Raw genomic sequence first — 13,386 nt, 5'->3', positions numbered from 1 at the left:
GCCAGCACCCTCCTGTGTCACTCCAGCCAGCACCCCCATGTGTCACTCCAGCCAGCTCCCCCATGTGTCACTCCTGCCAGCACCCTCCTGTGTCACTCCTGCCAGCACCCTCCTGTGTCACTCCTGCCAGCACCCTCCTGTGTCACTCCTGCCAGCACCCTCCTGTGTCACTCCAGCCAGCTCCCCCATGTGTCACTCCTGCCAGCATACTCCTGTGTCACTCCAGCCAGCACCCCCATGTGTCACTCCAGCTAGCTCCCCCATGTGTCACTCCAGCCAGCACCCCCATGTGTCAATGTGTCACTCCAGCCAGCACCCTCCTGTGTCACTCCTGCCAGGATACTCCTTTGTCACTCCAGCAGCTCCCCATTGTGTCACTCCAGCCAGCACCCTCCTGTGTCACTCCAGCCAGCTCCCCCATTATGTCTCCAGGATCCTTCTGTGTCACTCCAGCCAGCTCCCCATTGTGTCACTCCTGCCAGCTCCCCCATGTGTCACTCCAGCCAGCTCCCCATGTGTCACTCCAGCCAGCTCCCCATTGTCACTCCAGCCAGCTCCCCATTGTCACTCCAGCCAGCTCCCCATTGTGTCACTCCTGCCAGCTCCCCTATGTGTCACTCCAGCCAGCTCCCTCCTGTGTCACTCCAGCTAGCTCCCCCATGTGTCACTCCAGCCAGCACCCCCATGTGTCAATGTGTCACTCCAGCCAGCACCCTCCTGTGTCACTCCTGCCAGGATACTCCTTTGTCACTCCAGCAGCTCCCCATTGTGTCACTCCAGCCAGCACCCTCCTGTGTCACTCCAGCCAGCTCCCCCATTATGTCTCCAGGATCCTTCTGTGTCACTCCAGCCAGCTCCCCATTGTGTCACTCCTGCCAGCTCCCCCATGTCACTCCAGCCAGCTCCCCATGTGTCACTCCAGCCAGCTCCCCATGTGTCACTCCAGCCAGCTCCCCCATTGTGTCACTCCAGCCAGCTCCCCCATTGTGTCACTCCAGCCAGCTCCCCCATTGTGTCACTCCAGCCAGCTCCCCCATTGTGTCACTCCAGCCAGCTCCCCCATTGTGTCACTCCAGCCAGCTCCCCCATGTGTCACTCTTGCCAGCACCCTCCTGTGTCACTCTTGCCAGCACCCTCCTGTGTCACTCCAGCCAGCTCCCCCATGTGTCACTCCAGCCAGCACCCTCCTGTGTCACTCCAGCCAGCACCCTCCTGTGTCACTCCAGCCAGCACCCTCCTGTGTCACTCCTGCCAGCTCCCCAATGTGTCACTCCTGCCAGCACCCTCCTGTGTCACTACAGCCAGCACCCTCCTGTGTCACTACAGCCAGCACCCTCCTGTGTCACTCCAGCCAGCACCCTCCTGTGTCACTCCAGCCAGCACCCTCCTGTGTCACTCCAGCCAGCACCCTCCTGTGTCACTCCAGCCAGCTCCCCCATGTGTCACTCCAGCCAGCACCCTCCTGTGTCACTCCAGCCAGCACCCTCCTGTGTCACTCCAGCCAGCACCCTCCTGTGTCACTCCAGCCAGCTCCCCCATGTGTCACTCCTGCCAGCACCCTCCTGTGTCACTCCAGCAGCTCCCCATTGTGTCACTCCTGCCAGCACCCTCCTGTGTCACTCCAGCCAGCTCCCCCATGTGTCACTCCAGCCAGCTCCCCTATGTGTCACTCCAGCCAGCACCCTCCTGTGTCACTCCAGCCAGCTCCCCCATGTGTCACTCCAGCCAGCTCCCCTATGTGTCACTCCAGCCAGCACCCTCCTGTGTCACTCCAGCCAGCTCCCCATTGTGTCACTCCAGCCAGCTCCCCTATGTGTCACTCCAGCCAGCACCCTCCTGTGTCACTCCAGCCAGCACCCTCCTGTGTCACTCCAGCCAGCACCCTCCTGTGTCACTCCAGCAGCTCCCCTATGTGTCACTCCAGCCAGCACCCTCCTGTGTCACTCCAGCCAGCTCCCCCATGTGTCACTCCAGCCAGCTCCCCTATGTGTCACTCCAGCCAGCACCCTCCTGTGTCACTCCAACCAGCTCCCCATTGTGTCACTCCAGCCAGCCTCCCCATGTGTCACTCCAGCCAGCCTCCCCATGTGTCACTCCAGCCAGCTCCCCATTGTGTCACTCCAGCCAGCTCCCCCATTGTGTCACTCCAGCCAGCTCCCCCATTGTGTCACTCCAGCCAGCTCCCTCATTGTGTCACTCCAGCCAGCTCCCCCATTGTGTCACTCCAGCCAGCTCCCCCATTGTGTCACTCCTGCCAGCTCCCCCATTGTGTCACTCCAGCCAGCTCCCCCATTGTGTCACTCTTGCCAGCACCCTCCTGTGTCACTCCAGCCAGCTCCCCCATGTGTCACTCCAGCCAGCTCCCCCATGTGTCACTCCAGCCAGCACCCTCCTGTGTCACTCCTGCCAGCACCCTTCTGTGTCACTCCTGCCAGCACCCTCCTGTGTCACTCCAGCCAGCACCCTCCTGTGTCACTCCTGCCAGCTCACCAATGTGTCACTCCAGCCAGCACCCTCCTGTGTCACTCCTGCCAGCACCCTCCTGTGTCACTCCAGCCAGCACCCCCATGTGTCACTCCAGCCAGCTCCCCCATGTGTCACTCCAGCCAGCACCCTCCTGTGTCACTCCAGCCAGCACCCTCCTGTGTCACTCCAGCCAGCTCCCCCATGTGTCACTCCAGCCAGCACCCTCCTGTGTCACTCCAACCAGCACCCTCCTGTGTCACTCCAGCCAGCTCCCCCATGTGTCACTCCTGCCAGCACCCTCCTGTGTCACTCCAGCCAGCTCCCCTATGTGTCACTCCAGCCAGCACCCTCCTGTATCACTCCAGTCAGCTCCCCCATTATGTCTCTCCTGCCAGGATCCTTCTGTGTCACTCCAGCCCACCCTCATATGTCACTACAGCCCAGTATCTGGCTCCCTCAGTTTTCAGTCGCCGTAGTGCTGCTGTGTGTCTGGTTGGAGTGCACCAGTTTCCAGGATCTGTTGTGGTCAGGTGACTGAGTGTCGGGAGCCACATTTGAATAAAGAAAGAGCTGCATGTGGCTCAAGAGCCACAGGTTGGCCACGGCTGGTATAGAGAGTGTGATGTAGACAGACAAGGACAGTAGAGAGAGTGTGATATAGACAGACAAGGACAGTATAGAGAGTGTGATGTAGACAGACAAGGACAATATAGATAGTGTGATATAGACAGACAAGGACAATATAGAGAGTGTGATGTAGGCAGACAAGGACAGTATAGAGAGTGTGATGTAGACAGACAAGGACAGTAGAGGGAGTGTGATATAGACAGACAAGGACAGTATAGAGAGTGTGATATAGACAGACAAGGACAGTATAGAGAGTGTGAGGTAGGCAGACAAGGAGAGTATAGAGAGTTTGGTCTAGTCAGACAAGGACACTATAGAGAGTATGATGTAGACATATAGGGACAGTATAGAGTGTAATGTAGACATATAGGGACAGTATAGAGTGTGATGTAGACATACAAGGACAGAATAGAGCCTGTGATGTAGACGAACAAGGACAGTATAGAGAGCGTGATGTAGACATATAGGGACAGTATAGAGTGTGATGTAGACATATAGGGACAGTATAGGGAGTGTGATGTAGACAGACAAGGACAGAATAGAGCGTGTGATGTAGACGAACAAGGACAGTATAGAGAGCATGATGTAGGCAGACAAGGACAGTATAGAGAGTTTGATGTAGACAGACAAGGATAGTATAGAGAGTGTGATGTAGACAGCAAGGACAGTATAGAGAGTGTGATGTAGACAGACAAGGACAGTAGAGAGTGTGATGTAGACAGACAAGGACAGTAGAGAGAGTGTGATGTATACAGACAAGGACAGTAGAGAGTGTGATATAGACGGACAAGGACAGTATATAGAGTGTGATATAGACAGACAAGGACAGTAGAGGAAGTGTGATATAGACAGACAAGGACAGTATAGAGAGTGTGATGTAGACAGACAAGGACAGTATAGGTGTTATATAGACAGTGTAATATAGACAGACAAGGACAGTATAGAGATTGTGATATAGACAGACAAGGACAGTAGAGGAAGTGTGATATAGACAGACAAGGACAGTATAGAGAGAGTGATGTAGACATATAGGGACAGTATAGAGAGCATAACACAGACAATGACAATATAGAGAGTGTGGTGCAGACAGACAAGGACAGTATAGAGAGTGTGATGTAGACAGACAAGGATAGTATAGAGAGTGTGATGTAGACAGACAAGGACAGTATAGAGAGTGTGGTGTAGACAGCAAGGACAGTATAGAGAGTGTGATGTAGACATATAGGGACAGTATAGAGAGCATAACACAGACAGACAAGGACAGTATAGAGAGAGAGAATGTGTGTGTGTGTGTGTGTGTGTGTGTGTGTGTGTGTGTGTGTGTGTGTGTGTGTGTGATTTAGACAGACAAGGACAGTATAGAGAGCGTGATGTAGACAGACAAGGACAATATAGAGAGTGTAATGTAGACAGAAAAGGACAGTATTGAGAGTGTGATATAGACCCAATAGGGACAGTATAGAGAGTGTGATGTAAACAGACAAGGACAGTATAGAATGTGATATCGACATATAGGGACAGTATAGAGAGTGTGATGTAGACAGACAAGGATAGTATAGAGAGTGTGATGTAGACAGAAAAGGACAGTATAGATAGTGTGATGTAGAGAGACAAGGACAGTAGAGAATGTGATATAGACAGACAAGGACACTATAGAATGTGATATAGACATATAGGGACAGTATAGAGAGTGTGATGTAGACAGTCAAGGGCAGTATAGAGAGTGTTATGTAGACAGACAAGGACAGTAGAGGGAGTGTGATGTAGAGAAACAAGGACAGAATAGAATGTGATATAGACATAAAGGGACAGTATAGAGAGTGTGATGTAGACAGTCAAGGACAGTATAGAATGTGATAAAGACATATAGGGATAGTATAGAGAGTGTGATGTAGACAGACAAGGACAGTATAGAGAGTGTGATGTAGACAGACAAGGACACTATAGAATGTGATATAGACATATAGGGACAGTATAGATAATGTGATGTAGACGATCAAGGACAGTATAGAGAGTGTGATATAGACAGACAAGGACAGTATAGAATGTGATATAGACATATAGGGACAGTATTGAGAGTGTGATTTAGACAGACAAGGACAGTATAGAGAGTGTGATGTAGACAGACAATGACAGTATAGAGAGTGAGATGTAGACAGACAAGGACAGTATAGAGAGTGTGAGGTAGACATATAGGGACAGTATAGAGAGCATAACACACACAATGACAGTATAGAGAGTGTGATGTAGACAGTCAAGAACAGTATAGAGAGTGTGATGTAGACAGACAAGAATAGTATAGAGAGTGTGATGTAGACAGACAAGGACAGTATAAAGAGCGTGATGTAGACAGACAAGGACAGTATAGAAATTTTGATATAGACAGACAAGGACACAATAGAGAGTGTGATGTAGACAGATGAGGACAGTATAGAGAGTGTGATGTAGACCGACAAGGACAGTATAGAGAGTGTGATATAGACAGACAAGGACAGTATAGAGAGTGTGATGTAGACCGACAAGGACAGTATAGAGAGCGTGATGTAGACAGACAAGGACAGTATAAAGAGTGTGATGTAGACAGACAAGGACAGTATAGAGAGTGTGATGTAGACATATAGGGACAGTATAGAGAGTGTGATATAGACAGACAAGGACAGTATAGAGAGTGTGATATAGAAAGACAAGGACAGTATAGAGAGTGTGATGTAGACATATAGGGACAGTATAGAGAGTGTGATATAGACAGACAAGGACAGTATAGAGAGTGTGATATAGAAAGACAAGGACAGTATAGAGAGTGTGATGTAGACATATAGGGACAGTATAGAGAGTGTGATATAGACCGACAAGGACAGTATAGAGAGCGTGATGTAGACAGACAAGGACAGTATAGAGAGTGTGATATAGAAAGACAAGTACAGTATAGAGAGTGTGATGTAGACATATAGGGACAGTATAGAGAGTGTGATATAGACAGACAAGGACAGTATAGAGAGTGTGATATAGAAAGACAAGGACAGTATAGAGAGTGTGATGTAGACATATAGGGACAGTATAGAGAGTGTGATATAGACAGACAAGGACAGTATAGAGAGTGTGATATAGAAAGACAAGGACAGTATAGAGAGTGTGATGTAGACAGACAAGGACAGTAGAGTGTCAGGAATCGACTCACCACTGTTATGTCGGTCCGCCGGAGCGGACTCCGTCTGGGGTCACTGCATGTTGCTGTCACCTGTCGCCCTGCTCATGGATGTCGCCGCGGGCCTGGAGGCGCCTCTGGAGTCAACGGGCGTGTGAGTGCGCCGCGTCCCTGCCGGGCCGCGGCATGGGCGCCGCCATGACAGTATTCCCCAGTGTAAGTGCGGCGGCCAATCCGGAGCTTGGCCGCACCCCCTTGTCTCACTCCAGCCAATGCCTGCCGGCCAGGGGGTATATCAGGAGCTGCTGGGTGAGTCAGAGGTTGTCCTGAACTTTGTGTCACTCCTGCGACTCGTGTGTTTGGACCTGTTATCCTGTTCCTCCGTGTTCCTGGATATTCACCTGATCCTCCGTGTTCCTGGATACTCCCCTGTGTCTCCGTGTTCCTGGATATTCTCCTGTATCTGCTACTCCGTGGAACTACAAGCACCAGCACCACAGCAATACCTTTCTGGCTTCACACCTTCCACACCTGCAGTGTGCTCCAGCCATCAGCAGTAGAGACTCCCTATCCAGGTGCATTCTAACAACTCACCTGTGATTCAGCCTGCAAGCTGATTGTGCTTTCCACCAGCACAGTGGACATTAACACCACGTCTCCTGCATTGCTACCAGGTTTGCTACTACTATTCCTATCTCTGCTGGCTCCACGTTTTAACCATTCCGGTTTCATTTCCATGCTACAAACTCTGCCATAGACTTTCAGTTTCAAACCATACTATACCATTGCCGTTACCATTGTCATTTCCATTGCATTCGTTTGTTTACTTTCTGCTGCATTATTATCTGGACTTTTCTGTTATTAATAAATCTACATTGTGCACATGCGCAGAAACCCAGTACAGCCTCCTCACTTCATTCCACCTACCTCCACTGACCCACTAGCGCCCCCTCCGGGGACACAAACAAAACCGTCTCTGACAGTAAGTTCAGGACCGATGGACTCGGACGGTGGTCAGAGTGTGGGGTCAGGGGCCTTAAAAAATCTGGTCTCCCGTTTGGATGGACAAGAGGTTGTGCAGCAGCAGATATTCCAGTTTCTGCAAGGGATGTCATCCCGGATTGATACGTTACAACAATCTCTGCTAAGTGCGCCTGCACCTCCAGTTCCTGTTACCCCTGCACATGCCAGTGTTGGGGGTTCTTCTTCTTCTCCGGCTGCATCTGCTCCTGTATCTCGTTTGCACTTGCCTGTGCCTAGCAGGTATGATGGCAGTCCGAAGTTATGCCGTGGGTTCCTCAACCAGTGTGAAGTCCAGTTTGAACTTTTACCTCATAATTTTCCCACGCCAAGATCCAAGGTTGCTTATATCATCTCACTGCTCTCTGGATCAGCCCTGAGCTGGGTGTCTCCTCTGTGGGAACGTGCCGACCCGTTGATGAACAACTATGCCGAGTTTGTTTCCATCTTCAGACGCATCTTCGATGAACCGGGTCGTGCAACTTCAGCCTCCGCAGATCTTCTCCAGCTCCGTCAAGGGACTCGCAGTATGGGTCAATACGTCATCCAGTTCCAGACGCTAGCCGCAGAGATCCAGTGGAATAACCAAGCCTTAGTAGCAGCCTTCTGGCATGGACTCTCAGAGAGAATAAAAGATGAACTGGCAACTCGTGATATTCCTGAGCAATTACCCGAGCTAATCTCCCTATGTATCAAGTTGGACTCTCGCATCCGCGAACGCAACAATGAGCATGCTCGTGCTGAGTGTCGCAAACCAAGAATGGTACCACCTGTACAGTTGCAGCCTCCACCTTCTGATGAGCCTATGCAAATTAATAGGTCCCGCTTAACTGCTGAGGAGCGGTCAAGGAGACTCCGTGAGAGACTGTGTCTTTACTGTGCGGCAGTAGGCCACCAAATAAGTTCTTGTCCAGTGCGTTCGGGAAACGCCAGATCCTGACTTGTAAGGGAGGAGTCAAGTTGGGATCTTTCAAGCAAGCTCCTTCTACCCAAGATCTCATTCTTCCTGTGACCTTAGAGACGGCGGCTGGACTCCAATCTGCAACTGCGTTGGTAGACTGTGGTGCAGCGGGGAATTTCATCACTCAAGCTGCGGTAGACAAGTTTCATCTGCCGGTCTGTGAACTTTCATGTCCCGTCTACATTACGGCAGTAGATGGTAGCCGTATCTCTAAGGGGTATATCACTCAACAAACCAGGCCAGTGATACTGGGGGTTGGGTTCCTACATTCTGAGTTAATTAAGTTTTTAGTTATTCCACAGGCAACTCAGGAGATTGTGTTAGGTATGCCCTGGCTCCAGCTACATAACCCACAGATTGACTGGTCTACATTACAACTAACTGCTTGGGGGTCACATTGCCGTCAGTCTTGTTTAGCCCAAGTTGTTCCTGTCAAGACTTCTGAAATCAAGACCCCGTCTACTCTTCCTACGGCCTACCAAGACTTCGCTGACGTCTTCAGCGAAAAGGCCGCTGATGTTCTACCGCCCCATAGAGAGTGGGATTGCCCCATCGACCTTGTTCCTGGCAAAAAACCACCTAGGGGGCGCACCTACCCGTTATCTGTTCCTGAAACCGAAGCGATGAGTAAATACATCCAAGAAAATCTACAGAAAGGATTCATCCGTCCCTCATCATCACCTGCTGGGGCAGGTTTCTTTTTTGTTAAAAAGAAAGATGGAGGACTACGTCCATGTATTGACTACCGGGGACTTAATGACATTACCATTAAGAACAGCTACCCGTTACCTCTTATTACCGAGTTATTTGATAGGGTCAAAGGAGCCCGCATCTTCACCAAGTTAGATCTCCGCGGTGCCTATAATCTCATCAGAATCCGCAGCGGTGATGAATGGAAGACGGCTTTCAATACTCGGGATGGCCATTACGAGTACCTGGTAATGCCATTCGGGTTGAGCAATGCCCCAGCAGTGTTCCAGCACTTTGTTAATGAAATCTTCCGTGACGTTCTGTACAAATATCTCGTAGTTTACCTGGACGATATCCTCATCTTCTCTCAAGACCTCTCCTCTCATCGTCTCCAAGTCCGTGAAGTTCTCCGACGTCTTCGTGAGAATCGTCTCTACGGCAAGTTGTCCAAGTGCACCTTCGAAGTTGCCTCCGTACCCTTCCTGGGGTATATAATTTCTGGATCGGATCTTCAGATGGACCCGGCAAAATTGGAAGCCATTGCCAATTGGTCCATTCCGAATACTCTCAAGTCAATTCAACGATTCCTGGGCTTCGCCAATTATTATAGGAAATTCATCCGAGGCTTTTCAACTCTCATTGCTCCTATTACCAGCTTAACTCGAAAAGGGGCAGATCATTCCAACTGGTCAGAAGATGCCCTGGCTGCGTTTCAGAAAATCAAGATGGCTTTTATGACCGCACCAGTCTTGCTACAACCTGATGTTAATAAGCCATTCGAGTTGGAGGTGGATGCCTCCACAGTAGGAGTGGGAGCTGTTCTCTCTCAGATAGGAGCTGACGGGAAGATCCATCCCTGTGGATTCTTTTCCCGCAAATTTCTTCCTGCTGAAGTTAATTATTCCATCGGAGATCAAGAGCTTCTGGCGATTAAACTGGCCCTTGAGGAATGGAGGTATCTCCTGGAAGGGGCGAAGTTTCCATTTAACATCTATACGGATCATAAAAACCTGCTCTATCTGAAGGCAGCTCAGTGCCTTAATCCTCGCCAGTCCCGATGGGCTATGTTCTTCTCCCGTTTTAATTTTAAGCTCCATTTCCGCCCAGGTTCTCAGAATACCAAAGCAGATGCCCTGTCTCGATCCATGGAATCCGAGGACGAGATGTCCGATTCAGCACCACGCTCCATCCTGGATCCTGTGGCATTTGCCTCATCACAAGTTTCTCCAGCTCCGCCTCCTGGTAAGATTTTTGTTGCTCCTGAACTCCGTTCTAAGTTGCTGTCTTGGGCCCATCAGTCTAAGTTTACTGGGCATCCTGGTGTCCTAAAGACTTTTAAATTTCTCTCCGGGACATATTGGTGGCCAAAAATGAAAGTTGACATCAAGGACTTTGTAGCGTCTTGTCCTAAATGTGTGCAGCACAAGACTCCTCGTCAGTCTCCAGCAGGTCAACTACAGCCATTATCCATCCCCAGCCGTCCTTGGTCACATCTGTCGATGGATTTCGTCTCTGACCTTCCCTCCTCCCAAGGATACAACACCATCTGGGTAGTGGTCGACAGATTCACCAAAATGGCTCATTTTGTTCCACTCCAAGGACTTCCTTCAGCTCCAAAACTGGCTCAAATCTTCCTGCGGGAGATTTTCCGTTTACATGGACTACCCACTGAAATAATATCTGACCGTGGAGTCCAGTTTGTGGCAAGGTTTTGGAGAGCTCTCTGTTCTGCCATGCAGGTCCATCTCAAGTTCTCGTCAGCATATCATCCTCAGACGAATGGGCAGACAGAGAGGGTAAACCAGGAGTTGGAAACTTTCCTGAGACTGTACGTATCATCTTCCCAAGATGACTGGGTGGATTTGCTCCCGTGGGCCGAATTCGCTCACAATTTCCGCTACCACACAGCTACTGAAACCACTCCGTTCTTCGCTGTTTATGGGCAACATCCACGAGTTCCTGATTTTCAAGACCTTCCTAGCATCGATGTTCCTGCTGCCACTACTGTCCTCAGTCAGTTCTCAACCATCTGGAGGAAGATTCATACTTCACTCAAAAAGGCTTCTGCTCGGTACAAATTCTTTGCCGACCGCAAGAGACGTGCAGTTCCCAGCTTGAAACCTGGGGATAAAGTCTGGCTGTCAACCCGGAATCTTCGTCTTAAAGTGCCTTCGATGAAGTTTGCACCACGCTTCATCGGTCCTTTCTCCATCGAAAGAGTTCTAAATCCTGTGGCTTACAAGCTCAAGTTACCCTCTTCTTTGCGTATTCCTAATGCTTTCCATGTCTCTCTCCTCAGACCATTAGTCCTGAATCGCTTCCAAAGAGCTCTTCCAGTTGGCCCCAGCATTCCAACTCAGCGGGGCATAGAGTTCGAGATAGAGAAGATCCTGGACTCCCGTCACCGGTATGGTCGTCTGCAATATCTCATCGACTGGGCCGGTTATGGTCCTGAGGAGAGGAGTTGGGTGAACTCTGCTGATGTCCACGCTCCCAGGTTGGTCCGTGTTTTCCACAGGTCTCATCCTTCCAAGCCACGTGGGTGTTCGGTGCCCACCCATAAAGGAGGGGGTACTGTCAGGAATCGACTCACCACTGTTATGTCGGTCCGCCGGAGCGGACTCCGTCTGGGGTCACTGCATGTTGCTGTCACCTGTCGCCCTGCTCATGGATGTCGCCGCGGGCCTGGAGGCGCCTCTGGAGTCAACGGGCGTGTGAGTGCGCCGCGTCCCTGCCGGGCCGCGGCATGGGCGCCGCCATGACAGTATTCCCCAGTGTAAGTGCGGCGGCCAATCCGGAGCTTGGCCGCACCCCCTTGTCTCACTCCAGCCAATGCCTGCCGGCCAGGGGGTATATCAGGAGCTGCTGGGTGAGTCAGAGGTTGTCCTGAACTTTGTGTCACTCCTGCGACTCGTGTGTTTGGACCTGTTATCCTGTTCCTCCGTGTTCCTGGATATTCACCTGATCCTCCGTGTTCCTGGATACTCCCCTGTGTCTCCGTGTTCCTGGATATTCTCCTGTATCTGCTACTCCGTGGAACTACAAGCACCAGCACCACAGCAATACCTTTCTGGCTTCACACCTTCCACACCTGCAGTGTGCTCCAGCCATCAGCAGTAGAGACTCCCTATCCAGGTGCATTCTAACAACTCACCTGTGATTCAGCCTGCAAGCTGATTGTGCTTTCCACCAGCACAGTGGACATTAACACCACGTCTCCTGCATTGCTACCAGGTTTGCTACTACTATTCCTATCTCTGCTGGCTCCACGTTTTAACCATTCCGGTTTCATTTCCATGCTACAAACTCTGCCATAGACTTTCAGTTTCAAACCATACTATTCCATTGCCATTACCATTGCCGTTACCATTGTCATTTCCATTGCATTCGTTTGTTTACTTTCTGCTGCATTATTATCTGGACTTTTCTGTTATTAATAAATCTACATTGTGCACATGCGCAGAAACCCAGTACAGCCTCCTCACTTCATTCCACCTACCTCCACTGACCCACTAGCGCCCCCTCCGGGGACACAAACAAAACCGTCTCTGACATAGAGAGAGTGTGATATAGACAGACAAGGACAGTATAGAGAGTGTGATATAGACAGACAAGGACAGTAGAGAGAGTGTGATGTAGACAGACAAGGACAGTAGAGAGAGTGTGATATAGACAGACAAGGACAGTATAGAGAGTGTGATATAGACAGACAAGGACAGTATAGAGAGTGTGATATAGACAGACAAGGACAGTAGAGGGAGTGCGATGTAGACAGACAAGGACAGTAGAGGGAGTGCGATGTAGACAGACAAGGACAGTAGAGAGAGTGTGATATAGACAGACAAGGACAGTATAGAGAGTGTGATATAGACAGACAAGGACAGTAGAGAGAGTGTGATATAGACAGACAATGACAGTATAGAGAGTGTGATGTAGACAGACAAGGACAGTATAGAGAGTGTGATGTAGGCAGACAAGGACAGTATAGAGAGTGTGATATAGACAGACAAGGACAGTATGGATGATGGTACATATAGAAGAGAATGACACATGAGGCTGCTCAGTAATAACATGTTTATATCACAGCGACATACACGAGTGATGTTACTACAGGACCCGACCCGATCTATACAACCAGGGAGGAGACCACTGAGCCACCGACCACCCATCTAGGGACAGGAACCACTTATCCCAGTAAGATATCAATTATCCATACTGGGGTGACAGGAGATGTGAGGGGGCGTGTTTCCTGGGGAACTTGTGATATATACTAATTACATTTATTATATAGACAGACAAGGACAGTATAGAGAGTGTGATGTAGACATATAAGGACAGTATCGAGAGTGTGATGTAGACAGACAAGGACACGATAGAGAGTCTGATGTAGACGTAGCAGGACAGTATAGAGAGCGTGATGTGGACATATAGGGACAGTATGGAGAGTGTGATGTAGACAGACAAGGGCACTATAGAG

At 50.1% G+C, this 13,386-nt stretch overlaps 1 protein-coding gene across 1 annotated transcript in view; it reads left to right on the top strand.

The window, feature by feature from the left end:
• LOC134929705 (hepatitis A virus cellular receptor 1-like) overlaps positions 1-13,386 on the top strand; it is a 54,212-nt gene that overhangs the window by 20,268 nt on the left and 20,558 nt on the right. The window contains exon 3 of the mRNA XM_063925283.1: positions 12,996-13,103. Coding sequence (XP_063781353.1) covers positions 12,996-13,103 — 108 coding nt within the window. The remainder of the gene's footprint in view (positions 1-12,995; positions 13,104-13,386) is intronic.

This window comes from Pseudophryne corroboree, chromosome 5 (assembly GCF_028390025.1).
Source record: "Pseudophryne corroboree isolate aPseCor3 chromosome 5, aPseCor3.hap2, whole genome shotgun sequence".
Lineage (NCBI taxonomy): Eukaryota > Metazoa > Chordata > Amphibia > Anura > Myobatrachidae > Pseudophryne > Pseudophryne corroboree.
The sequence above is the reverse complement of the archived record's forward strand: the minus strand, read 5'-3'. Positions and strand labels throughout refer to the sequence as shown.